The sequence below is a fragment of the Haliaeetus albicilla genome, chromosome 23, assembly GCF_947461875.1.
Source record: "Haliaeetus albicilla chromosome 23, bHalAlb1.1, whole genome shotgun sequence".
Taxonomy (NCBI): Eukaryota; Metazoa; Chordata; class Aves; order Accipitriformes; family Accipitridae; genus Haliaeetus; species Haliaeetus albicilla.
In genome coordinates this window covers 1588494-1614302 of record NC_091505.1, presented here as the reverse complement: position 1 = coordinate 1614302, position 25809 = coordinate 1588494, and the positions used below count along the sequence as shown (strand labels likewise).

At 47.1% G+C, this 25809-nt stretch overlaps 3 protein-coding genes across 3 annotated transcripts; 1 reads left to right on the top strand and 2 right to left on the bottom strand.

Annotated features, from left to right (window-relative positions):
- Window positions 1-1038: 1038 nt before the first annotated feature.
- On the bottom strand, window positions 1039-11092 carry LOC104325264 (uncharacterized). The gene is made up of 9 exons (XM_009929832.2): window positions 10893-11092; window positions 10011-10124; window positions 6693-8378; window positions 6005-6104; window positions 5170-5318; window positions 4886-4998; window positions 3991-4080; window positions 2964-3086; window positions 1039-2482 (listed from the first exon to the last, which is right to left on the bottom strand). Exons 1-9 carry the CDS (start codon window positions 10951-10953, stop codon window positions 2288-2290), a joined length of 2631 nt encoding a protein of 876 aa, XP_009928134.2. The 5' UTR covers window positions 10954-11092; the 3' UTR covers window positions 1039-2287.
- A 3132-nt stretch (window positions 11093-14224) lies between these two features.
- Window positions 14225-19176, top strand: LOC104325261 (glutamine amidotransferase-like class 1 domain-containing protein 3, mitochondrial). The gene is made up of 4 exons (XM_009929828.2): window positions 14225-14411; window positions 16612-16783; window positions 17578-17779; window positions 18424-19176. Exons 1-4 carry the CDS (start codon window positions 14304-14306, stop codon window positions 18614-18616), a joined length of 675 nt encoding a protein of 224 aa, XP_009928130.1. The 5' UTR covers window positions 14225-14303; the 3' UTR covers window positions 18617-19176.
- A 2081-nt stretch (window positions 19177-21257) lies between these two features.
- LOC104325263 (uncharacterized) lies at window positions 21258-24976 on the bottom strand. The gene is made up of 5 exons (XM_069811686.1): window positions 24739-24976; window positions 24418-24677; window positions 23040-23168; window positions 21628-21765; window positions 21258-21400 (listed from the first exon to the last, which is right to left on the bottom strand). Exons 1-5 carry the CDS (start codon window positions 24974-24976, stop codon window positions 21314-21316), a joined length of 852 nt encoding a protein of 283 aa, XP_069667787.1. The 3' UTR covers window positions 21258-21313.
- Between the last annotated feature and the right edge of the window lie 833 nt (window positions 24977-25809).

Genomic DNA, 25809 nt, shown 5'->3' with positions numbered 1-25809 from the left:
GAGAGGAACAGCACCAGGAGGGCTCAGTGAGGGTCTCCTCGGAGGAGGCCTAGGCAACCTTTTTTGACCGAAACCTACATTTTTAGAGGGAGGATTTGATAAATTCTTGTCAATACCTCAAAATGGATTTGATCTGTGATTTTTCAGCAAATATACTGAAATGTTCAAATGTTTATCTCAACATCTTCTGACTGAAGTGGTTTGGATTTGCCACTTAAAACAGCAGCTTTTTTTCTCCCTCCACTTCTCTTTAAAAATGTTTTGCTTCACCTTGAATGTTGCGAAAACTCTAGAAATATTAGAAATTGTTTTTGCCTTGATTTAACTGAAACATCCCATTTAAGTCTCTTCCTCCCTAACCTATTTTTTCCCAGTTTGCTTGTACACAGGGGAGCTGTGGGTGGGGTAAAATAAGGACTGAACTTAAATGAAATATCTCCCTGTCTTGCACCTCACTCAGCAAAGTGAGAAATGGTTCTCCCACACGTTCTCCCAGTGTACTGATACCCCGACCTGTAAGAATTCCTGTAAGAAACAAGCACCATGGTGAAGATTCTCATGAAGAATCCAGCTTTTTAAACCACTTTTAACTTGAGGAACACTAAAAATGTGTCATTATTTGCAGCACAGGGCAGCAGCATCCCTGGTATATTTAACCCAGGGCTGTTTTCCCACAGCAAAAGGCTTCGCGATGCTTCAGCACCTCTCCAGATCAACGCTTCTTACCACACTTCCTCAGGTTTCAGTGTTTAGGGGAGGGGGATATACTGAGTTAAGGGAAGGGGCAAAATCCAGCCCTGGTGTTTATGAGCTCATTAGCACTCCTCAGCAAGGGAGCTGGCACCAGGGGGTTGATGTTAAGAGTTATCTTCTCTTTTCCGCCCATTCCCCACCCTGGAAAGCGATACAATTTGATTCCCTCATAAGATCCTTTGCGCATGGCCAGGAATGCCGACATGCTGAAATCTATAACCCTTTGACCCGCGAGGTTTTTTTCCCAGGTATTTGTCACAGATGATAGCACAGTCCTGTGTGACATATGACTGTTTATTGAAAATATTTTATTGCTTTCTAAAAATCAGTTTTAATAAACTCCAAAGAGATACAGTAAGTAGACCAGCAAAATTATTTAACAAACTTAATTATCTGGCATTTTCTTTCTCTGCAGGAAGAGAGCCAGTTCTGTAAGAACAAGCTGAGAAGACCTGATTTTGCCATAGTTCATAGAGGTTGAGCTCCTCTGACTGCACAGCATTTATGCTTAAGTTCCAGCAGAACTTCAGGTGAAATCAATGAATTAATTCATTGGTTTCAGCTGGAGTTTAATCAGCACCTTTCACCTGAGTCAGGTAAGAATAAGATCAACTGTTTTCAGAGGCTAAACAAGCCACTAACTGCGCAGCCTTGCAGTTTTTACTAAGGAAAACTCCTCACGTTGGTTTGAAACCTCTTTTCTCCTCCTCCCGGTCAGCAGCTACCACTCTGTACTAAATCTGCACTCTGGAGGAAGCACCGTGAGATGTGTACAGCTATGCTATAAGGGAAGAGACCAGCTTCTAGCATCCTCAAATGTGGTGCAGATGATTCTCCTGAAATTCATACTCTGCCTAAGATAACATGGGAAGGGACAGTCTCCTGTAATGCTCCAGCACTTCTAAGGAGATATTACTGGAGTCATCAAAATGGTAATTCCACCCTCACGCTGGCTGTGAAATACAGAAAAGGGCTTCTCAGATAATGGCATTTCTTTTTAGTGGTGGGTTCTGCGACAGCCATTTTGAGAAGACATATCAGAAGATAGCCCCAGCTCCCGAGGTCGTGCTTTGCCTCACCTATTTTAGAAAGTCCACTGTATCCACCAGCACAGTACTTGAATACATCTTCCCTTCTTCCCCTCCCACTTCAAGTTTCATGGGGTGCTTTTCCCCCAACAAGTAATTATAAAACACTTCACGTTACTCTGTGCCCCCACCCAAAGGTATTAACTCCCAGTGAAAGGAATAAAGCCCTGTTACTCTGGGGCCAGTCTGTCACCAATATAACACTTTCTTTGGTCACATCCGATCTTCAGTGAAAGCTGGCAGCCTCTGTAAGTGAAAATTTTACTTCTGGGTGACTGTGGTTTGCAAGTCAGCTCTGCACTGGAGTATTTTAGCAGTATCCATAGAAAGATGAATAAGTCACCCCTGCGGCTAGGAAACCTCTCTCACTCCCCAATTTGACCTATATGTCATTTTCCAGCAAACAATTTCCTAATGAGCACATAACTGCTTGACCTTCGGGGGAGTCAGAGGCGAGTGTGATTCTCGCAGCCATCACCGGGGGACTGCGCCGGCGCCGTCTCTTCCGAGGCAGCCGTGCCCACCCCGTTGCGCACAGCATGGCTGTGATTCCCATGTTCTTCCTGGCCTTTTGTGGTGCAAATGCCACTGTTCGGAACCAATACATGTTTCTTCTGCACCTGCTCCAGTATCTGCAGCACCTGGAATTAGTAAACACAGCTCTGAGTGGGTTAGTAATTAGAGGAAAGTACTAATTTCTTCTCCAGCTATTGAAATAATGCCCTATTCTTTTTCAAGCAATGTGTCTGGGCTCAGCCTTGGGATTACACTAAGCACTTCCATCTGCTCAGAGGTCTCTGGGACAGGGGTAAATGGAGAGCCTGCCCCATGGAGGTCCATGACCTTGGATCTCAGAGCTCTTTCTGCAAAGGAATCGGTCTCACCTTGCACATTCCCCAGCAATGTGCTTAGCGCAGAGAGGTTCAGTGGTGGTCCGGAGGCAGGATCAGGACACAGGCAACATGGATCTCTGTTTTTCTGCTCTTTCACACCACCCTATGATAACTCCTCGTGCTATCACAGATTTATTCACCTCTTTATGGAACTAGGAAACCCCCAGTCTGAAACCCACTTAATGGAGATGGAGAAAGGGAGCAGAAATAAAATGAAGATTAATTTTACCTGAGACTTGGGGATGATACCAACTCTGAAGAATCCTATGTTTCCACTGTCGATTTTGGTGCAGTCCACAACGGTGGAAGCAATGTTCTCTGGAGAAGGCCCATCACACAGAACTGCATCCACCTGAGGAGCAGCAGTTCACACCAAGTTCCCCTCAGGCACTTGGGAAAAGAGAGGGCAGTTTCCCCCCTCTCAACAGCCGATAATTATTATCAAAGACAACTCCGCTCCTTGCTAGCCCACTGTATTGACACTAAGGGCTGATTTTGGAATGAATGAATTCAATAAATGCAAGGAGAGAGAGCTCTATGGGCTGCAGGTCAGCAATACAGCAAAAACAGGTTTACATCAGCTGAGGAGCTTTGAAGAAGTTCCATCCACAAAGCAAATGTGTAGAAAACCAGATTTTTGAGGAGTTAGAGGTGGAAGATTTGTACGACCTTTTGTTTAAAATTGCCTTCACATAAGCTGCCACGAATATACAAAATGTAGTACGCTCAGGATTTTGCAGTAAAATAAAAGACAGCCATTTGAATGGCCATGACCATTGTACTTCTAGAACTTATGAAAGCTCTAAAAGCCAGGAATATTTTGGAGCTTTGGCACCAGTTTTAGATCAACTTCAGCTTTAGATGGCAATCCCCTGTGTTCTGACAGCTCAGTGCTACTGGAGCCCTGGCGCATTCAGGTATCAGTGGTTTTATTGCTTGTAAGCGAAGAAGCATTTTTTTGTTGCTCATATCATTGTGTTGGAAGATGAACTAACTCATTGAGCAATGACTATACTGTATAAATCAGATGAATTTTGGTTTTCCATCAAGTTCTGTATTTTACACTGTTCTTTCACTATGACACCAGCATGAGGAGTGTCCATTTAATGACACTTTTTGGATTTTTTTAATGAGCTGCTTTCCCAGATTCTTGATATCATCTATTGATTTGCCTACTGGAAACAAAGTGGTTGCGTTCTTCCATCCCCACATCTTTTGGGACCAGCCGTAATGAAAAGACAGAGAGCCCTGATTACCTTATCCCCCAGCTTGGCATACACTTGGTTGTGGTGTGTTGTGTCTGCCTCTCCTGTTGGGTTAGCCGACGTGACCACAATGGGGCCAACCTGGTGATAGAAAAATGGGAATAAAAGCTCTGAGCAGGTTTTGCTGTATAAAAAAAGATCACTTGAACTCTGAAGTTCACTTGTGAGTCTCTGTGACTCTAAACAGAACACAGCGTGACTCACCCAGGTAGAGACACCTACGTTGGAGGCAACTACAATCCCACCAAATCTGTGTACAAGTGACTAACACCCTGCTGAATTGGGGTTTACTGGTGTTCATCAGGAAAGAACATTTTGTTTTCCAGCAATAGCAAATGCCAAAGACCTAGAATATCTCTCCTAGAAATGAGCAGAACGTGCAGGGTGTCACAGTTCCTCTGGCCGCATTCTGGACCTTCTGAAGTTATTCTGGCTTCAGATAAGCCCATGCTTGCAACAAAAGTGTTCTACGTAGGAAATCAGACAAAGTGTCTGTTAATTGCATCTTTCCTGGCTTTCTGACCTGGTTGTTATTCTTTTTACCCTCTTTTCTGCAATAAAATCAGCTACCAGCTGCCTGCATACCCCACCCTTTCTTAATGATATTTTTCTTGCGGGAGTTACTTATTTTAGCACTTTTCACCCCCCAAACCTGTCTGAACATGCTAGGATCCTCACTTCATTGAGGAAAGAAAAAAGAAACAGAGAGAAGAGGTGACATGCCAAGAGGGCTGACGGAGTGCTCCAACCTCTCACTATCCTTCTCCCATCCAGGAGGCCAGAGGACCTGGGTGCTAGTGATGGACACCAAGCCCGCTCCCTGGACAGTGGAATAGCAAGGCACGGTCACCAGTGCTGATGGGACAAGGGTGCTCTGGCCACTCACCAAGTCGATGAGGTGTGTGGTGACAGAGCAGTCAGGAATGCGGATGGCAATGCTCTGAGGGGTACCGACGTATTTAGCAGAGTCCTTCATTCCCAGAAAGTCCACCCATTCACCTGCACAAGGAAGAGTCGCACAGCAGTTATGGATGTACATCAGTCTGAACAGAATGATCTTACCAGAAATATCGCCACGGAACAGGCGGTGTTGCAGGGACACGTGACTTAAAGCTGGAGTTTCAAAGCCAAAGCTCTCCAGAGAGCTTTGAAGTAAGAGCATTTCCTCACCTCTGGGAACCACCAAGCTAATAGGAGATGGCCAGGCAGCCTCCATGAAGTCCCAGAGGAGGGGGGTGAACAGATGCTTTGCAGGTTCCAGTTGCTTTAGGCTAGAAATCCAGAGTGACATGGGGCGATCCTGAGCCTGGCGCTTGGAGCTGGAAAGGAGGCAAGAAAAATGAGCCTGGAAGTAAGACGGGGATTTATTTTCAAGCTGAAAAAGGAAATTGTGTTGGCAAGGCCTAGAGTTAAGACAAGGTGTGTAGGTTCTGCCCCAGGTCACCAGTCTGCAGTAAAAGTAGGACTGTTCAACAGATGGCCTGACAGGAAGGGACATTAATGACTAGTCCCAATCAGGAATGTCTACTCCAGACCGAGGTTTTAGCTTCTTGCATAGTGATGGGTAGAAGTCCCAGTTGCCCAAGTTCTGAGGAAACCCCACCAATATGAGGGGTCCCGGCTGCTTACAAAAGCACAGCTAGAGGCATTTGTTAAACATGAGAAGTGTTTTGGTTGTGACAATATGTACCTCTAAATATGTACAATAATCCCCTGCCCTGTTTGCCACTTCTTTGGGTTTCCTTGTGATATCCAAGCTACCTGGCTCCATCACCTGCCAGGAGTCTTCGAAATCCTGGAAGGCAATTACAGCTCAACCATCTCCTTTCCTCATCAGATCTTCTCCCCCAAGCTCATCACTTTGTTGTTCCCATGAAGGCTAAGCTATGTGTCTCATTGCTCTGAATGGCTGCTGTAGCCAGTACTCAGTAGCAGCTGTAAGTCTTAGATGCTTCGTTAGACTAGCCAAGAGAGCCTTCACTGGGGCAGCAAAAGAAATACTTACTGGTGAGCTTTCTCCACAGCATCAGGCCGATTACAGGCTGCCACGAGCACATACACAGTATCTGTGGGGACGCCGCAAGTCCCTCCATTCTTCAGGATATCTGTTGGCATGTGAACAGGGCAGAACCCCTTGAGTGACTAGAAGTGAGGGGCTGTAATTCACGGAAGAGCTGTCACAGACAAAACAGCCAATTCAGTGCTCTCATCTCCTTTTCCCAACTAACAAAGCATTTCCTCTGACAGTGCATTTTCTAGCATTCATCCAAGAGGAGATCTGGCATTTAGGGGAGTTCTGGGCCGTGTTCATCAGGGCCAGAAGTCATTCAGCCCTGCGGAGAGAGCAAGCACCATGCATTTGCCCTACTTTCTCTGTACAAAGCTTTCAGTGGTAGCCCCAGCCTGGAGGATACATGGATCTGAGATTGGATGAGCAGATGGATATGATACAGGAGAGACAGCAGTGAATTCACTGCAAAACCCAGGTCCTATCAAGGAATCGGTCCTATTTCCCCCATAGTGTATTTAGCTTCTAATGACTCTTGTAACTTGGCCCACTTTGTCAAAATGTCATCAGATTATCATGGTTTTCACATCTGGATTGGAACAACGTCCTTTTAATAGTGTTCTGCTACAAAACCTCCCAGAATTTACCCTCCACCCCCACATTACACGCTATGTATTTCTCTTACCTGCAATTCTCTTGACTGAGGAAGCTTTCCTGGCGGGCAGGTGAAGGCACTTGGTCATTCCTCCCCCCACACCACTGAGCTGCACAATGGGTCTACCCATTGGTAAGCAGGAACCCTCAAAGATGCTGTTGAAAAGGGCAGACAGGAAGCAGTAAAAGCTGACCAGACCAAAGATGAGAGTGGCAGCAATGTCATAACCTGCTGGAAGAGCATGGATGGCATCCAGCAAGAAGCTGACAGCGATGAGCAAGAAAGTGAGGGAGTAAAAGAACCAGGCGAAGTTTAAGAAGAGCGTGCAGAAGACAATGAAGCCATTGAAGAGCATGAAAGCAATGATGCCTACCGCTGCGTGGAAGCTTCTGGTAGTGCCATAGAGGCCACCATATCTTGTCAAGCCCCAGATGATCCACATGACAGCATAGAGAATGAAGGCACTGCTCTCCAGGGTTTTACCCCGGGCAAAGGCCACTGAGCCGCCTAGAAGCTTAAGGATCCCACCAGCTACCACTACCCATGGAATTACAACAGTAGCAAGTGGAGCCTGTGGGTCCCCTGTCATTGTTATAGCAAAAGAAGCGAGGACACTGCATGCATAGCCAAGTACTTCTGCATCTGCGTACTTGGAATACCCTAGGTAGGGAGCATGAAGGTCTGGCCCTTCACGAAGCTTCAGAAAACTGCTGCGAGCAAGTAGAGCCTTCACAGCGCCCTTCCCTGTTGGGATCTTGGCACTTGCTTTCACATTGTACAGGTGAATTAGAGTCATCAAGGCTGAGGCCGCAAAGATGGCCACATCCACGCCTTGGGGTCCACCTTCAAAAAATCCCTTGGGACGGCAAGCTAATGCAATGCAGTAGGCCACATAAAACAGCAAATACAGGCCATCCACTGGGCTCTTAAGAGTGAGAAAAAGAGCTAAAACAACAAAGAGAATTGAGAAAACCACCAGGAATGGAATAGGGAAAGATGGCTCCTCCGGTTGCCAGATTGGGTACAGAAGGCAATAGCCTCTAGCAAATTTCAGGATGGAAGTGAAACCAAAGAATGTGGCCATTAGTACATCCATTGCACGGTATGATAAAATGCAGATGCCAATCTGGTAGATCCCAGCTGCCCACAGCCAGGGCACTTGACCAATAAATAGTTTGCCAGTAACGCCCAGGAGCCTACAGCCAAAGACACTGGCAGACAGCATGTTCAGGATAAGACCAGTGACTGCAAAAGGATTCATGCTGCCACTGGTGGATTGGATCTGTTCGTGGGTCTTTTTCTTGGCCAGATCTGTGCCAGGGAGGGCAATTTTCTCTTTGGTTAGGAAATAGAGAATCCTTCCCAGAGCAAAATAACCACCAACCAAGCAGACAATCATGTAATTGCAAGCCACGGCAGAGGAACCAAAAGCTGTGCTGTAACGCATGGCAACTTCATGAGCACTGGCAAGTGAGACAGCAGAAGCAATCATAGCTAGGATGACCTCTCTGCAAAGGAAGCCCACCACTGCAATAATGAGTAGTGCCAAAGTAAACGTGACCAGGCCAGGCACCAAGGCATTGCGGAAATCACCAGGGTCATTCAAAACTCCTTGGCCTCCCAGGATGAAGACCACTCCATAGCCGCACCAGAACACTGAGATGGTCAGGCAGAGAGACAAGAACAGGGAGGCATTTCTTAGGCTTCTCCGAATTCCTGTGAAACAATGACAATGGAGACAGAACTGTGATTTCGAGACAGTAGGTTTTGGAAAGCGGTAGTTAGGACAGGCAGCTGTGCTATAGGCACATGGTGCGTCTGAAGCATGACCACTGTGCTAGCATGGAGCTGCACTGGTCCTGCATGACACTAGACAGAGCTATCATAAGTTTGGGTAGGTCTGCACCATGCCCCATTACACTGTGTAGACGTGACCGTAAAGACTCCATTAGCACAACACATTGTGTTCATCAGAATGCCTGAGGAGAGCTCGAACTACTTGAGATCTTTCAACTAAGTACTGTGCCAGGCCTGACATACAGTTTGCCCTAATGAAGTTGACGTTCATCAAGCCATTATCTTATCTTCCTCATGATGCCTACAAGACTCAATAACAAGACCCTAATATATTAATGCAAATCAAGTCCTGACACCTCTTTCTTTTGGGTTGCCTGGTGGTTTGTTTGGTTCCTGCTGTAAGCTGTCAGGTCCAATGTTTGAGCCACAAGTGTCATACAACCTGCAGGATCCCCATAAATAACTGGGCCTTCTCAGGAGACAGAAGCATAGGAACTGCAAAACTCATTCCTTCTCAAGAACTATTCTGTTCAGTATCCTGATCCCCAAAATGGCAAAGACCTTGATTTAAAACACTTCACGTTGAATGGAACCCACCTACTACCCCCAAACAATACCACAAAGTACCTTATTTTTACTGCTACACTTTCTCACCTCACGGTGTGAGGATACTGATCAGCACAGATAGAACTGAAAGCTTCGTTCCAAGCTGGAGCTTTGTAATGGACCTATGCTTCATTTCTTCCTCAAACTGATACAGCCTTGTGAGCCAGACTCAAGTTGGGAAGGGAAGCAAGAGCTCTGCGGATTGAGTCCCCAAGATACAAAGGACTGTAATCACACAAGTATGCATCTCTTGGAACAAGGGGGCACAGAAATTCCTGCCTTTGGTAAGGGGCTGTTGATTCCCACCAACTGTGAAACATCATCTGCCCAGTGGTCCATTCCATATGGTTCCATCCATACAGCTGCTTCTAAGTGCCTTCTACTAATGCTTTGTGTCACCACTGACTAAGAGGTAGACCTATGTTTTATTGGTTAAAATATGTAGTGTCTCTCCCAAGCTGTCTGTCTGCTTTGTAGAGGAAAAAATACCAGCATCAAATCTTGGATTTTCATTTCCTCATCACTCTGACTTAAAAAGGAGAAATAACTCAACATTCATTTTAAAAAGTGTGGACTTTTTTATAGACAGTGGGTTTTTTCTCTCAGATAAGTAGATCTCGGCATTTACACATCGAGATGCCATTTCAATCCATGGATGCCTAAAGTGCTCTCAGAAAGCCTGGGAACCTTTTTTTAGAGAAATCATGTATTCAGTCTATTAAAACTCTCAGACATCCTAGTAAAGCATTTGTTCAAAACTAACATTGATTCCTGTAGTTGCCTATAAAGGAAAAATTTGCTGTGCTGACATACTCCTCTAGGAGAATGAATCAGTGGTCTGGCAAGGCTGCCACGGTTTGTATAAACCTGTTGGCAAAGCAGACCAAATACATGCAAAGATATAGAAGGGGGAAGACTTGAAGCTGGCCACCCTCTGAGTCTTACCTGCATATGCCAAAAGAGACGATAAAATCAGCAGAAGGACTCCTAGAGCTGTGCTGGGGATCAGAGGGACTGCTCTGGGTACACTGTAGAAATGCACTGCCAGCAAGAGTGATCCTGTGTGTGACAAGGGAGGTGGAAGAGAAGAAAGAGCTTGTAAACTTTGCCCCCAAAAACAGGAGAGAACCAGAGTGGCAAGAGCAGGGAATAGAGAAAAAATAACAGTACAAGATCTGCAAATAATGAAATCTAAGGAGCTGGGGGGGTGGGGTGGGGGGGTGTTGTAACTTGGTTTGTGTCCAAGGTCTCACCTCTTTCTGGGTGCCTACTTTTAAGAAACTTGAACTTAATCATGTTTGAAAGTGCTCCCCCGTTGTCAGATAAAGGTAAGAATCAGCTCTCTGATTCCAGTTACACAAAAGGCAGACAGATGCGCACACACTCTACAGATGACTGCACAAGTCTTGTGCCTACAGAAAACTGGCCTAAAAATGAGAAGGGGCAGCACTCAGAAAGATGAAATGCAAAGAAGGAGCAAATGAAAGGGAGTGAACACAGAAAACAGAGCTGCAGGGAAAACAGCTAGAAAAGGAAAAGAGAGGAAAGTGCATCCAAATAAAGATCAGTTATGAAAATGACTACCAAAAAGTTTTGATTTGCTTCCCACCCAGGATGGATCAAGTACAAAAGTTCAGGCCAGCACTTTAAAGCCAAGACAAATATTTTCTTGGCCGCTGAAATAGGCACAGGGATCTCTGGATCTAAAAGCTTTACCCAGGCAGAGAAGATTCAGAATAAACAGACTCTTTAGCCCCCTTCGAAAAGGGGGTTGTCCATGAAAGCTAGTCCCAACCCCATCCTCCCGTGCCAAGACTCGATCCCTACCTGCGGAAATGCCCAAGAGCCCTATGGAGGAATGCAGTGACTCAGCTTTTCTATCTGCCATTGCAGAGTCCGCTGAAGACCCAGATGCGGGCTGAAATGCTGCCTCTCTTTCCTCCCTAGCTCTTTATAACCAAACCAACTCCACTGGCCTGCGTTCCTCCCTGCTCTCCACCCCTTTTCCCTACAAACATCTTCTGTTAGTGTTCCTTTCTGCACGCAGGAGGAAATGCAAACGAGTTCCTTGCTGCAATAAATTTCAGTCTGTGTGTCAGCATGGACTGCTGGTAGCTCCCTCCAGGGGCCTGTTAATTTTACTGTTGATTAACCCTTGTTAAAAAGGACACTTGAAAAATAACGCTGAGGGTTTATTACTATTACTGCCTTTTTGCTACTGCCAGTGAGGAAATTACACCAGTTAAAGTTAAGGTTTTGTAAAGAACCCATCTTGCTGGAGCAAACAAGTACTTTGCAAGCCCAGGAGCTCCTTGGGGACCAGTTATTTCTCCTAACACTGGCCATGGTCCTGCTGCTTGTCCCTGTCACAGCTATGAATGCCTGGCACCACTGTCCTGTGCTGAGCAAACCCTGGGCAGATTCAGTGCCATTCCCTTAAAGGTGACTTCTGTCCATGCATCACTCCACATCTATCGAATCCAGCCTCTCTGCTCACACTCACGTGGAACTCCTCCTAAGTGTTTTTTATGAGGGAGGTGTCAATGCAAACATGCAGTCTGGAGATCATCTGTGTGAGGGTAAATCTAGAGGATCCTTGATGGCTTTCCAGGAGGCATCGCAGGCAGCGAGCGAGTATCAGTCATTGCCACGATTGCTGTTGTATCCCAAAGGCAACAGGACGGACCTACTTGCAGCTTCCTACTGCTTCCCATGGAGAATATGATCGTGATCAAGGCATAACAGTCTTTACCAATGGAGGAGAGGCTGCAGAAAGCAGTGGACACTGGCCTTGGGATGATATTGGGTCACACGTCATGTGGGAACTGGGCAGAGAACTGTTCTGTGAGAGCTAACAGAGCTTTGCTGGAAAACAGGGGCAACACTTGCCTGCACTTACGTACATTCCTCCATCATTTTGTTTGTGTGCAATGGACCAGTGTAGGGCCTATTCCCGTGAAGGACTCAGCTCCTGTTCCCATCAGCCCCAGTTAAAGCAAATTCCACTTTCAGACTCTTGACAAGAAAAAAGATGCAGAACAGTGTAAAGAGCTTCACGCTAATATTACTGGCTTGGTCAAGGATGACTCTGCAGAGGCCCTACAAGCTCTTGACAGATCCTGCTCTATATTCCCCTATAAGTCATGCTCCACAGCCAGGGCTGGAGGACAGAAAAGCTGTTGGAAATGGGACTTAGATCTGCACAGACTGGAGCTCAACGACAGGCCTCCAGGATCATCCAAGAGGCATTAGATCTGTAGCAGCATCCAGAACGACCCCAGACTGTCAGGCTCCACAGGTAATGTCAAAGTACCTTGCTCTTCCTGCTTTCTGAGCCAGCTGGAGTGATGGCATGCTTCCATTGCACAGCTGGATCCCTGTAATGACTCCCAAACTTTCCTGGTTTCTTCAGTGCTTTGGAGGACAGTTATCTTTAACTGTGTTCACCCTTCAAGAAGAGCTTTGAGGCAACAGGGTTCCTTCACGCTCATCTTCACTAGAATATTAATGCAGATTAAAGCAAGGTGTTAATATTAAAGCCCAATGTCTCTACAGTAATGTGTGCAGACGTTCCCACACAGAATGGAATAACTCAGCTGAAAAGTATTATTTAGCAAGAATATGTCTATTGCAGATAGATCTTTAGGTTCAATATGTCTATTGACATAGGTCTTATTACATGAGGAAGCAAGCATTGGAACAAGCCTGGTTTGTCCAGTTACATCGAAACAATTATATCAATAAGGGGAACCAGCTCAGTCAGTTTGCAACAGGCAGAGCTAAATGATGCAGCTTGCAGCAAGCAGTAAGTTTGTTTAAATCATCAGCCTCTGGCTATCTTTGTTCCATCATTAATGGGACTGCTCTCTAACCAGTTGAAGGAGGAAGAAATTTTCTGTTCAAGTTGTAGCATGATTCAGCTGGTTTTTTCATGCAAGAGGAAATAATGTATTTCTAAACCACAGTTAGAATACCTTCGATACCCAAACAAACAACAGTGAAAAGGCTTTGGGTCTTTCCTGCACATACCTTACAGCTGAATTCCTGTTCTGGGTAATAAAAGTAACTGAAAGGAAAAGCCTGTGTTAGATTAGCTGGACTGCGAGTCCTTTCTCACATGCTTTTTGTTCCTGCTTGTATAGGCAGCAGCTAGGAGTGTGTGGTGCCTGATATCACTAGTTTTAAGAGATGCACACAATAAATGAAGTCACATGCATTAGCCATGAGTAAATTTCTCATGCCTGCTATGACTAACGAATTTGCCAAAACACTATTTCATTATACACAGGATGTACTGCAAGTCTTTTCCAAATATAAGAGACCCAAAGAAAATTTCTTCTAAATAACCCCTGAAATACATTCTTCAGCCATGTTGCATGAATTGTTTTGCTCTCTGAAGAACGGCAAGACAGCCTCAACAGGCCACAGTTATTTCAACAGTGCAAAGCTGAAATAGAGAAGTACATAACCATCTCAGGTGTGAGCATCTCAAGGACAAGGAAGAACAAGTCTCTGCACGAGCAAGGGAGCTACCCCATCACACGCTGTGAATCTTGTGGCCATGTGCCCCTACAGAAGTCAGAGCTCTGCCCATTCCTGGTACCACTTTGCTGGCAAATGGAGAGATGGTGTTGTTGATGAAGTATCAAATTATTAATTTCTAACCTCAGGACCCAAAGGCCAGGAAATAACTACAACTTGAGGGCAAAGCATCTGCTCTTGAGAGATGGGATATGAGGATAAGAATATTTAAGGTCAGACAAGGAAATCTTGGTGTTAAAAGACTGAGGCTGCATATGCAGTGTAGGGTTTAAAAAAAAAGGGGCACAGAGAGGAATGCCCTGGCTTGAATACTTGCTCTGAGCAGGCTCCCTTTGATACCATCTTATGTGCAAAGACTTCGGTACTTTAGTCTGAAATAGAATGCAAAATGATAGCTGAGAAGTAAAAACACAGCTGCTCTGTTGAACAGGTCATGTCAGCTGGGGATGCTTTGGAGACAACGTGCTGGGAAGAAGATCTGCAAGGGAGCAGTCAGTTGAGGAAACAAATAATATTTACATGCCCTGCCTGTGGCACTGGAAATAAAACCTTCTTGCCAGTAAGAAATTCAGCCCAACCCTCCCGGCCCCACCTGCTCCTGGGGGAGGGATCGCGCTATAAAAGACTCCAGGCAGTGAACAGAGATGCACAGCAATTTGGGGCTCTCCAGGGAATCCTCCTGCTCTGGTTCTGACCATGGGGAAGAGAGTGGCTGTCGTGCTGGCTGGCTGTGGGGTGTACGACGGGAGTGAGATCCATGAGTCTTCTGCTGTGCTGGTGCATCTCAGCAGGGAGGGGGCACAGGTAAGAGGCACCCTGGCAGGCTCCTGCTCCATCTCTGGCTCCTTTTGCCCTGCTCTGCTTTTCAGTCTCTCTCTCTTGCAGAAGGTACTTCTCTCTAAGGAGCTTTGCAGCTTGCCGGACAAAATCACAAGCTCCCCGTTGCTGCTAGGGTAATTGCAAAGCATAAGTGACTGGAGTCAAAGCAAACGGCACAGCTTAGGAGCTGCTACAGCGAGCATGGAGAACTCCCCGCTCTCTGCTTTCCTCTCTCAGCTTTGCTGTATGAGATGATTGGCTTGGTGCTCTGTGTTGAGTGTATCCAAACTCTGAAACAAACTTTCCTAAAAGCATTCTCTATTCTTTTTGGCTTGCACCTCCTCTTTTCTGCGTTGTTATTTCTGTTTAAAAGACTACTATTGTTTCTGGCTGTTTGAAATTCATCTTTTTAAAACCCCAAAGATTAGAGTTGAAAATAGACAAGTTCTTCTGAGTTGAACTTGAAGAGGGGTAAAAAAGGTGACCCTCAAGCAGCCGCTTTAATATGCCATTAGTCACAATAGCCACTCTGCGAGACTGGAAGAGGAGGGGGAGAAGCCCTATGTAACATTATCCTCAGCTCTGAGCCACCCACAAATCTGGGTCAGAGCCGTTCTCCTGGGAATCGGAATTGCTCCATTAAATACAAAGGCACGGTGGTGATGTAAATGTGCTGCGGAGCCAGCCCACCCAATTCCAAAGCCTTCAAAGTGTGCATTCTCTGTTTGGCTTAAAGCTGAGACTTGTCCAAGCCTTTTCTGTGCTGTGTGTAATTTTGCCACCTCTTCTCTGCTGGAGCTGCTGCAGTCTCTTCCCTCCTGCCATACCCTGATTTGTCAGGCTTGGAGCACTCATCCCTTGATCGGCAGGGACCTCTCGTGGAGAAAACTCAGGAGTTATTTCCTCCGCCTCCCCTCCCTTGCCTAAGGAAACAAAGAATAGAATAGAATAGAATAGAATAGAATAGAATAGAATAGAATAATAGAATAGAATAGAATATTGCAGTTGGAAGGGACCTACAATGATCATCTAGTCCAACTGCCTGATCACTTCAGTGCTGACCAAGGTAAAGCATGTTGTAAAGGGCACTGTCCAAATGCCTCTTAAGCACTGACATGCTTGGGGCATTGACCAGCTCTCTAGGAAGCCTGTTCCAGTGTTTGACCACCCTCTCAGTAAAGAAATGCTTCCTCATGTCCAGTCTAAACCTCCCCTGGCGCAGCTTTGAACCATTCCCACGCATCCTGTCCCTGGATCCCAGGGAGAAGAGCTCAGCACCTCCCTCTCCCCGTCCCCCCCTCAGGAAACTGCAGAGAGCATGAGGTTGCCCCTCAACCTCCTTCTCTCCAAACTAGACAAGCCCAAAGTCCTCAGCTGCTCCTCACAGGACATTCCTTCCAGCCTTGTCACCAGCTTGGTTGCCCTCCACTGGATGCATTCAAGGACCTTCACATCCTTCTGAAATTGTGGTGCCCAGAACTGCATAGCTTATGCACTCCCAAAATCTATCACCCATCTGATTGCCACCCTCCACTCTTAATTTCTGCATGTGAGCTTGAAACAGTTCTGAAGGAAGTGTAAGGATCTTCCAGAAAAAGAAATATGCTGGCTTTGGGGAAACAGTGGCTGGGGAGAAGAAACTCAAAGTCCTGTCTTTGAGGGGGGCATGTGGTTCGACAGCAGCTTGCTGGGTAGTCAACAGCCATAGGGGATGACCGGCTTTGTGGGGGCAGCTGGGGCAGGGCTGGGGCTGCCCCAGTGAAGGTGATTGATTGGGATGCGGGTAGAAACCTCTAAGAAATGGCTTCACCAATGGCTTTTGGGAGACCTCGTTTTCCTAGGAAGGAAAGGAGTCCCTGCTCTCTCTTCAGCACCTCAGGCCCCAAAACAAGAGTGTGGGTTAGCTGCTTTGCTTTCACCTAACACTACCCTCATTCCTTTAAGATCAGGGTAAATGTTCCTGTGCAGAAGCTACAAAAGACCTTTCTTTCTCTCTTTCTCCTCCCTATGACAATAACCTTCCTGATGCCCGTATCAGATACAGGTGAGGCTGAAGGTCACTGCATTCACCAGCAAAGCTCTTTCCTAACAAAGTAACTCAAGCATTTTCATTCACTACCTATGATCTTTAACATGCTTAGGATACATGACTGAAGGATAATAGACCTTTCCCCTCCCTCCCCAGGCAGAGGTTTATGCTCCTGATGTTGACCAGATGCATGTGGTGGACCATGTGAAAGGACAGCCAACTCAGGAGAAGCGCAATGTGCTAGTTGAAAGTGCCAGAATAGCCAGAGGCAATATCAAGGATCTAGCTAAGCTGGATGTCAAGGGGCTGGATGCCCTGATCATACCAGGTAAGACAGCACGCGGGGTCTCCATGCCTAATGTCCTGGGAACAGCTTAGATATGTCATAAGCCTTGAATGACATGGGAGTCATGGGCTGGAGAGGAACTGGGCAGAGCCACTGGAGAAGAAGCCAGGCTGGAAGCAGGGACTGGAAGGACAGATGTCTTCCATCTCTGCTGGCACTGGCATGCTAGCTTGGACTTAAATTAAAAGAGGATATGGCAACGCAGCAGCTTAGCCCAAGAGGAGAGGACGGATAACTGCCAACTGAATTATCCTCTGTACCACCTACTGAGCTTTTTTTTTTTCTGGATGTAAAACTATCCCCTCCCTCACCAACATGCCTATCTTCTTACCAGGAGAAGAAGAGGCTGGGTCAGAAAGGGGGTGGCTCAAAAGCAGAAAGCTTGGTCAGTCTGGCAATTCACCTTTAGTGAAAGTATGACTATGTGATTTCAGTGGGGATGGATTAGGCCTGGAGCAAGGATTTGAGACAAGTGAAAACTTGTCAGCATGTTCTACCATAATGCAGAAAAGAACTGATGGGTGAAACACAGTACCCAACAGAGCACTGATAGCTCTCCGCTTCAGTTCTGTATGGAAGCAAGAAAGGTGCTTTGATGTCTCATCTCCTGGCAGTCAGCTCACAAAGGTTCAGCTTGTCTGTTTTTAATTCTTTTATCAACATTGGATAAATGCTGCCATCCACCAAACCCATTTTAGCATTCTACCAAGTAATAACTGAAAAAAATCCTGCCCTGAGTACTAATTTTCCAGTCTAATCTGTTTCTTTTTTCTCAGGTGGCTTTGGAGTAGCTAAAAACCTGAGTACTTGGGCCACCCAAGGCAAGAACTGCATCATCTCCAAAGAGGTGGAGGATGTCCTGAAGGCATTCCATGCTGCCAAAAAGCCCATTGGCCTGTGCTGCATTTCCCCAGTGCTGGCAGCCAAAATCTTCCCAGGCTGCGAGCTGACTGTGGGTCATGACACGGAGTGTGAGAAGTAAGTAACCTTGGAGTGCTGGTATGAAATCACACCATGACATCACTGAATCAGCAATGCCTCCCCAATGTACGTAGCACCCTGTCTCATGCACCTCTTGGTCCCAGGGTAGAAAAGACACCAGACCACCGACTCATAAAGTTAAGCAGATCCTAGGTAGGAACAGGATGGTTGCACAAGACTTGGTAGGGTTAAGAGAGGGAGGGAGTTAAACTGTCCTTACTCATACGGGAAAGCTGTGACTGAATTCTCCCAATGGTGGGGAAGGAACTATAGTGGCTTTTGCTAGGAAGGGCTAGGAAGTAATGTCACTCATAGAAAGCTGGTGAAAAAAAACCCCAAACCTAAACACAAAGTCTGGAGTGGGCAGAGGTAAGTAGTGGAACATCTATAGTGGAAACATAAAGGTCTTATTTTGGCTTTACTTCAGATTTTTAACTCACTGTAATCTGGAGGTTTTCCTGGTTCTGTAGTCCTGGAGAAACTCCTCTGACTGGAAAAGATTTGGATCCTGGTGAGCAGGTTTTCTGTAGGGACCATCCATCTCTCTGTAATCAACAGACTTTTCACTCTAGGCCTTCGTCAAATCGCTCTGTGTAATGACGGCTTCCCCATACAGGGTTTTTTCTCCTTTCTCCTTGTAGATGGCCTTATGCAAAGACTGCTGAGACCATGAAGGAACTTGGTTGCAAGCACGTGAACAAACACGTCACTGAAATTCATGTGGATGTGAAGAACAAGCTGGTGACCACCAGCGCCTTCATGTGCAATGCTCCTATTCATGAGATCTACGACGGTATCGGCAAAATGGTCAAAGAAGTGGTCAGACTTGCCTGAATGCCACAAAGCCACAGAATCCATCTTCTCTGGAGTGCAGGCACTGAGCCTCGGATAATATTCTTCCCCTTTTACACCCACATGTCAACAGGCAAACTGCTACTCAGACGGAGTTCTCCCCCCCCGCCAGACCACTGGTGGCTGCTGGGGAGGGAGAACTCCGGAGCAATGGAAGCATTGTCGTGTTCTGCTGAGGAGACACCACTTACTGACAGCAAACTGGCAGTAATGGGAGCGTGGGCAGGCATCGAGCTGGCATGCAGAATTCAGGTTTCCACGGGGCTCAAATAGAGCCTCTGTCTTTGGTTCTGAGTAGCTGAGGGTCCTGGGGAGCTGACATGAGCCTGGGTCATGTCAGCCATGACTGGGCTGACCTGACGTGTGCACATCATGTGCCAACAGGAATCGGTCCCTTTCTGGGACTCCTTACACATCCATCTTTGCCAGTACTTCAAAGCTCCCCACATACCTCCACCTCACAGAACAGATGAACTGGTAGCAAAAGGAAGGAACACAGTTCCGCTACTGAATAAAACCTGACACTTTTTACATGGGCTGAATTCTGCTTTCATTTTTTGCTTTTTACTCCAGATTAGGACATGCTTTTAGTGCTACTGGTTGGCCAATGAGTGGGGAAAACGATACAGGAGGAAGTCACCAGCAACAAACTCCACTTGTTTTGCTAGGATTTGTCAGAACTGAGACTTGGGCACGAATATGCCATGGGTAAAAGCAGAATCAAACCAATGTTAGCATCCAGGTCTAATGGCAAGAGGTTAAATTCTTCCCTTGTATTAACAGAAGACCTGCTATGATAGCACGGAGAATTTTGGAAGCAGTCTTCCATAGTGGTCCTAGGCAGAAAGAGTCCAGGGTGAGGTCTAGGCATCCCAGAGAAAGTGGGGCAATTTCCAGTCCGTTCCAGTCTCTAGGAAAACTCCTAGAAACAACCTGGAAGCAACAATTCTGCATTGCAACAGGGGCAGAGAAGATACCCATCTAGCTGAAACCTGAATGGCAAGCTGTAAACTGGCTGGGCAATAGCAAAGTCTGGCAAGCAGAAGGCGCTAAAAATAACCCAGTATCACGGTTGTTCAGATAACAGCCAGGCACAGGTTTTTAAGAACAGAGGGAACCATTTGTCTGTGTAATCTGAACCACGCTGTAGGAGCTGTAAAGCACACAGCAGCTCACATTGGGTTGAAGCAAGCCTGCTGAGAGGATTCAGTCTTGACTGAATAGCTCCTTCTCACAGTTAACCAATGTCACTTAAGATAAGCCATGCTTTATTTCTCTCATATAGTTGAAGAGCTTACTTCCAGGCCCTGGATGCTGACAGGTTTGTCTCCATTAGGATCAAGAGCTTTTTAGATGGTAGCTGGTATGTTCTTCTTATATAGGTTCTTATTATACAGGTAGTATCATATAATCATTACAGACTGAGCTGTTTAATTCTCTCAGTGTAAGACACATTTTCTAATCCAGCAACTATTTTCTCAGTGTCGTGGTTTAACCCCAGCCAGCAACTAAGCACCACGCAGCTGCTCACTCACTCACTTAAGACAGTTAACTCTGTCCCAGCTGAAACCAGGACACTCAGGCTCTTCTCAGCAAACTCTTCAGGCTTTTTACATCCTTTACAAATCATCGGCATATTTTTGCACTCTCGCCAACACAGTAAGATCCTTCAAGACGACACTGGTGACCAGAGTGGGAAGAAATTTACCCGCATGCCGCTGTGGTACTGCAAAGAGGGGTTCAACACATCTGGCAGTGAGAGAAGAGCCCAGAGTAGCAGAATACAGCAATTCTACCCAGGTTTCTAAGGAAAATGTATCTTACCCAGACACTCTTTTCTGCCTTACTTTTTTCCACTGATTCTGCTACCAATCATTTTCACCCTGTTGGGCACCTTGCATAACCTTTTGCAAAGGTGTGTAAGCCTCCAAAACATAAAGGACCAGCCAGTTTTGGGACAGGAGCTGCCAGGAAAAGGAGGGAAGTGTTTGCTAGCACAAAAAGTCCACTGTTCCCTTGGTCCTTTGATAATCCCCTGTAGAGAACTGTGTGCAATGAGTATCCCAACCACAGAGTAACGTTCAGACTGAATTAGCATTTAATTAGGACAGAAGCACAAATTCATGGGAGTCCAGGCCTCAAAGCGGCACAGTTTTCTCCCATACTGTTACTTCTGAAGGTGAATCCACAGCTTAAGCTGTCCAGTACCTTATAGGAAGTAATTGTTCCGAAGCCCTTGAACTCTTTTGTCTTCTGCACAGTGCAGGAGCTCAGGAAAGGTACAGAAGTTTCTGCCATAAGCACTAACTTTTGAGAGTTATAAAGGATTTTCTGAGATTAAAAGTGTTTTGACTGACTTATCAGATAGGCTGAAAAGCTACAGGATGTAAATACAATAGGGAGAATTCCAGAGACTGGCTGAAGAATTTGAATTAATCTCTGACTTTAGATCCAACCCACACAGACACAAAGCTAGTAACAACACTGTTTGCTGGGATGCTGGAAACTGCTTCCACTAGTGGAGCAGGAAAATCAACCCCAAAGATGAAACATTAACAATATTTTGGTGTGTTTTGACACCCAAGAAAGGCAACAAACAAGAAATAAGGAAGCTGGAGAAAAGTGACACTGTAACTAGTTGTTTATATGGGAGTGGGAGGAAAAAAGAAAATCCTGTAGTTACGGGTCGGTCAGCGTCAGAATCCGTAGGAACTCCTGTTCGTCCACGTCCCCATCTCCATCCACATCTGCTTCATCAATCATCTCCTGCAGGATAGCAAAGATTTGGAGAGCAGGTTAGGTGGGATCTGAGAGGGTGGACGCTCACAAAGTGCAAACACCAATGAAGGTGTCAGGCAAGGCCCAAGCGAGATAGAGATCATGTCCATTGCAAAGCAACACAGCACAATTCCCCAACCAGTCTTCCCTGCAATAAGACACTCCCCTCCCTCCCTGAGCAGAGCACAAGAGGAATATGTTTGTACTTCACAAACCTGCAGCTCCTCATCCGTGATGTCTTCCCCAACCTCACTAGCCATCACCCTGAGATTCTCAAAGGCGATCTTGCCAGTGCCATCATAATCAAACACCTCGAAAGCTTCTGGGATCACCTCTTCCAAACATGGCTCTGCCTGAGCAAGGAAATGAAAAAATGCTGTTGTGTAAACATGACATCATACCACCCTACAATCCTTAGTCAGGCACTTTAGCCAGCAAACTTTTGCAATCAAATCCAAGACATCATTTTGGGGAAACCATAGCCATAGAAGAGGGTTACCTACTGCTGCTATTTCACCTTTGCCTTCCTCCCCCCACCCCATATAACTGTGTATTAAAGGAAAAGCCCCAAGAGAAGTTGTCTGAGCAGCATAGAGACCTGGCCTGGAATATCCTGGCCAAGCTTTGTCAGGAAGAGGGGGACTAGCACTAAAACTGGAGGAGGAAGCAGCTACCAAGAATGACCCAATGGCTACAGCTTTATTTTATTTTAAAAGTGAGCCAGGCCAACGCTGGCTCTTACTGCCCTTACTCACCTTGCACACAGGCAATGCATACGCAAGCCTGCAGTTAGGTGTGGGCTTTGACTGAGCTGGGGGAAAATGGGGATCTTCACTGCTGTCTTAGCATGGGTCCCATGCACACCCCCCCGGCAACTATGATCGCATTGACACCATGCCGGCTGTGCCCCAGGCACCTCCCAGGCACCCCACAAAGGCTTGCAATGGAATCAGAAGGATGGGAGAGGCAGAACCAGGCAAGCCGGTGCTCTTTGAGAATGGCCTATGCCTGCATGCAGCCAGGCACTAGAGGATACAGAGGGTTTTGAGCCACAGGAATCTCAAGACAGGCAATGAGGACTAGGGAATGTGAAGCAAAGAGCTGGTGTCAAACAGCAGCTCTTCGGACACTGCATGAGCTTGAGCGGCTGTTGCCTGCAGGAGGTGCTGACAGTGTCAGTGGGTATTGAGGAATGATTTCATTACAGATGGTGAATTGTTCATCTGATGTATGACATTTGCTCACCGCTGTCTTGAATTGAAGATAAATAGCCCTGTGACTATAAAGACAGAACTGACATGTCATGTGGAAAGGTTTAAGGAAGGGAAGTGGGGACTCCTAGGTGCTGTGTGTGCTCAGGGCACTCTGGGATGGGAAGGAGATTGCTGCTGAGATGCAGCTGTCTCTGAACTAGCCATCCTGCTCCCTCTATAGTTCACGGAAAGAGGCAAGATGAGTAAGGACAATTCACGTGAAGGTAGATATCTAAAATAGCTCAGATGAAACTCCTGAAATGCTCCTGTTTGTCCCCTGCAGGGAACCAGAGTGACCCAATCTACTGCGGCTACCTGCATCATAAATTAGGCAAGAGGAATTTCCTTCTTTGAGACCAGCTGGGCTCACATACCATTTTCTGAGTCATCACCTGCAGAAACAACTCAAAGGTTAGCTTCCCTGACCCTTCTTCACTGCATTCAGAAAAGATTCTCTCCACCTCCTCTTCCCTCAATTCACAGCCCAGAGCCCTTACAGTTATCTGCCAAAAGAGAAAACAGAACAACGTCTTGGTGTACAAATCAAACAGAAACAAAGAGGGAAAGATGTTTGAAATAAGCAGGTACATGAAAATGGTGAAAAACCCCCAACTTTTCATCAACAGCTATTAATCCACCATTTTGTCTCTAGAGAACAAGGTTCTGTAGCTGTCTAACATCAGTAGTACAAGGCCATGAAAAATTAGCAGTAAGAGTTGTCAGCAAGGGCCAAGAAGGGAGGCTTTGGTCCCTCCTAAGGATACCTGGCTAGTAAGTTGGCACAAACCTTGCACCACTGATGGCTGCATAACGAGTCGGAGTTCAGGCAGCAAGGTCTGTTAGCACAGCAAGTGGTCCAAAAGCAATAGGTGGCAAACACCAATCGCTCTGTCACTGCTGCGCAGCAGCGTTTATCAGGTGCTTGTAAATGATTAGCCCCATTTCCAACATTTATGTTTACTGCCAGTCATTTCTGTTTGACTACAGTAATTCAAGTTCCAAATGCAACTGCGGTCACAAAGCAATTGTGTCTTTTCTACCAGCCTGAGGGGGTCTAGGCTTCTGATCTGTGTTACTCAGACTGTGCAAACACATCCCGAAGAGCAGCAGAGGGAACACCCTTCAGCTATGGAAATTTGCTCTGTGTTTGTAAACTGTTAGAGGACAGGGGTTGCTACGAGAATTTTGCTTGCAAAATGTCATTCCTCCTCAACTTCTTGAGGATGGGGGTCACTGTGAAGAAAGACAGGGTAGGAGACTCCTGAGATTTATTCCACAGCATCACACAAAAAGGACCTAAACCCCCTGGTGATCTGGGCTGAGTTCAATCAGCAGCAGGGATGGCAAGCTCTACGTGTCGTTATAAACTCCCACTGCAGGCACAGCAGTACAACAGCAGTACTGCACTAATATGATTTTCCACATGTGAAATGGGTTATGAAGGGTATGCTGCACAACCGTGCCTTCTTTCAGGCCTGCCTAAACAAAGTCCCTAGCAGCACAGGTTAACGTTACCTTGCTGCACTGATGAAGACCTGACAGAAGAGATTGGCAATGAGGCTAGGAAAGTAGTAGGCCTCTAGATGAGTGGCGGAACTTCTTTCCACCTCCTACAAGCTCACTGTGACCAGAGGTCCTCATTCCTGACCAGGTTTTCTTCTCCATAGCCCAGAAGGATGTGAAAGAAGCAATGCAGCTGTGTGGGACTTCATGGGGGGAAACGAGGACGAGCGAGGCATCACTAAACCTCACCCCCTTCGTTTTCACCCACCGACACGCTGCATTTTTACAGCTTCTTGCCTTCAAGTCGCTGACATCGATCAGGCCCGAGCCATCAGGATCGAACAACTCAAAGACCTCTCGCAGCTCTTCCCTCTCCTCTTGGCTGACAGGGAAGGCGGGGGCTGGTTCCTCCGTCGGGGAGCCCCCCTCGGCGGTGCCTCCCTCCCAGCTGGAAGCCTGCGGGAGAGAGGTCCGGGGGGGACGGTGACCGGCGCCGGCCGCAGTCACCCCTCACTCCCGGCGCCCACGGACCCACCGCCCGCCGTTTCCCTCAGCGACGCCCCGGCCCGCCTGAGGCGTTTCTGAGGGAGGTGTCCCAGGCGGTCAAGACTCGGGTTAAGGCCAGCAGCCGCTCCCTGCCGCTCCGTAGGGCAGCCCCCGGGGCCGTGGCCAGGCCCGGGACCGCCTCCAGGCCGCCCTGAGGAGCCCCGGGGTAGCGCGGACGGAGAGGCCGGCCCGACCCCGCCGCCCCGCTCACCATCCCACAGCCGGCCGGGCGGCCGGCCTCCGCACCACCCACGTTCCTCATTGGCTAGCGCTCCTGCTCCTCAGGGAAAGCGCGGGGGTGATTGGCCGAGACGCAGCGCCGGGGCGGGACAAGGCCCTCCTCAGTGGCGAGGCCTGCGACGCTATCCCGCCCCGTACCTGCGGTCTCGTGCCGGGCGGACGTTATTGCCGAGAGCCAGTGATCGCACGTCCTGCATTTATTAAATTGACCTGGGCTGATAAATTAAACAATCAAGAGGTTTTGGTGTACCCCTTGTCACTTACATACCCCTCTAGGTGCGCCTCGTGTTAAAATGAGGCAATGCCATTTGTACAGTTTTCTGTAACGGGGGTGTTTTACCCCACGGGGGCACGAGACCGGAGGGATGGCAAGGGAATAAATTAGATTTTTGAGTCAGGAAGAGGTTCGGATTTCTGGAAAGGAGGAATCTGTCCTGGTGGCAAGCAGGGAGGGAGGGTACCAGGGGGGTCAGTGGAAGAGAGGGGAGCCGCAGAAGGGCACGGGAGCTGATTTCCTTCCAACATGTGGCAAAAGCCGTCCCTCGGCTCGCTCTTACCCCAAAAGCCGTCCCTCGGCTCGCCCTTACCCCAAAAGCCGTCCCTCGGCTCGCCCTTACCCCAAAAGCCGTCCCTCGGCTCGCTCTTACCTCGGACAGACGACACTTCACAGACAGACCCTGCAGCAGCCGCTGCCTCTAGAGTGAAGCGTTTAGTAACTAGGGCTCTGTGGGAGATGGAACAGTTAAAACCCAAAATGCTTCCAGTACCTGGAAGAATTGTTTTATTGTTTGTCAGAAAATCAGAGGGCATGCTGTACCAGCGGAGTTGTTTGTGGTTTTGCATACTTCTTTGCAC

Coding starts and splice junctions, on each gene's coding strand:
- LOC104325261 (XM_009929828.2), top strand. CDS start 14,304: ATGGGGAAGAGAGTGGCTGTCGTGCTGGCTGGCTGTGGGGTGTACGAC. Junction 16,784..17,577: donor GGATGCCCTGATCATACCAG/GTAAGACAGCAC, acceptor CTTTTTTCTCAG/GTGGCTTTGGAGTAGCTAAA. Junction 17,780..18,423: donor CATGACACGGAGTGTGAGAA/GTAAGTAACCTT, acceptor TTCTCCTTGTAG/ATGGCCTTATGCAAAGACTG.
- LOC104325263 (XM_069811686.1), bottom strand. CDS start 24,976: ATGAGGAACGTGGGTGGTGCGGAGGCCGGCCGCCCGGCCGGCTGTGGG. Junction 24,678..24,738: donor CTCCCTCAGAAACGCCTCAG/GCGGGCCGGGGC, acceptor GCCGGGAGTGAG/GGGTGACTGCGGCCGGCGCC. Junction 23,169..24,417: donor GGTGGGTGAAAACGAAGGGG/GTGAGGTTTAGT, acceptor CTCTTTTGGCAG/ATAACTGTAAGGGCTCTGGG.
- LOC104325264 (XM_009929832.2), bottom strand. CDS start 10,953: ATGGCAGATAGAAAAGCTGAGTCACTGCATTCCTCCATAGGGCTCTTG. Junction 8,379..10,010: donor GTCTCTTTTGGCATATGCAG/GTAAGACTCAGA, acceptor ATTGTTTCACAG/GAATTCGGAGAAGCCTAAGA. Junction 2,483..2,963: donor GTATCATCCCCAAGTCTCAG/GTAAAATTAATC, acceptor TACTAATTCCAG/GTGCTGCAGATACTGGAGCA.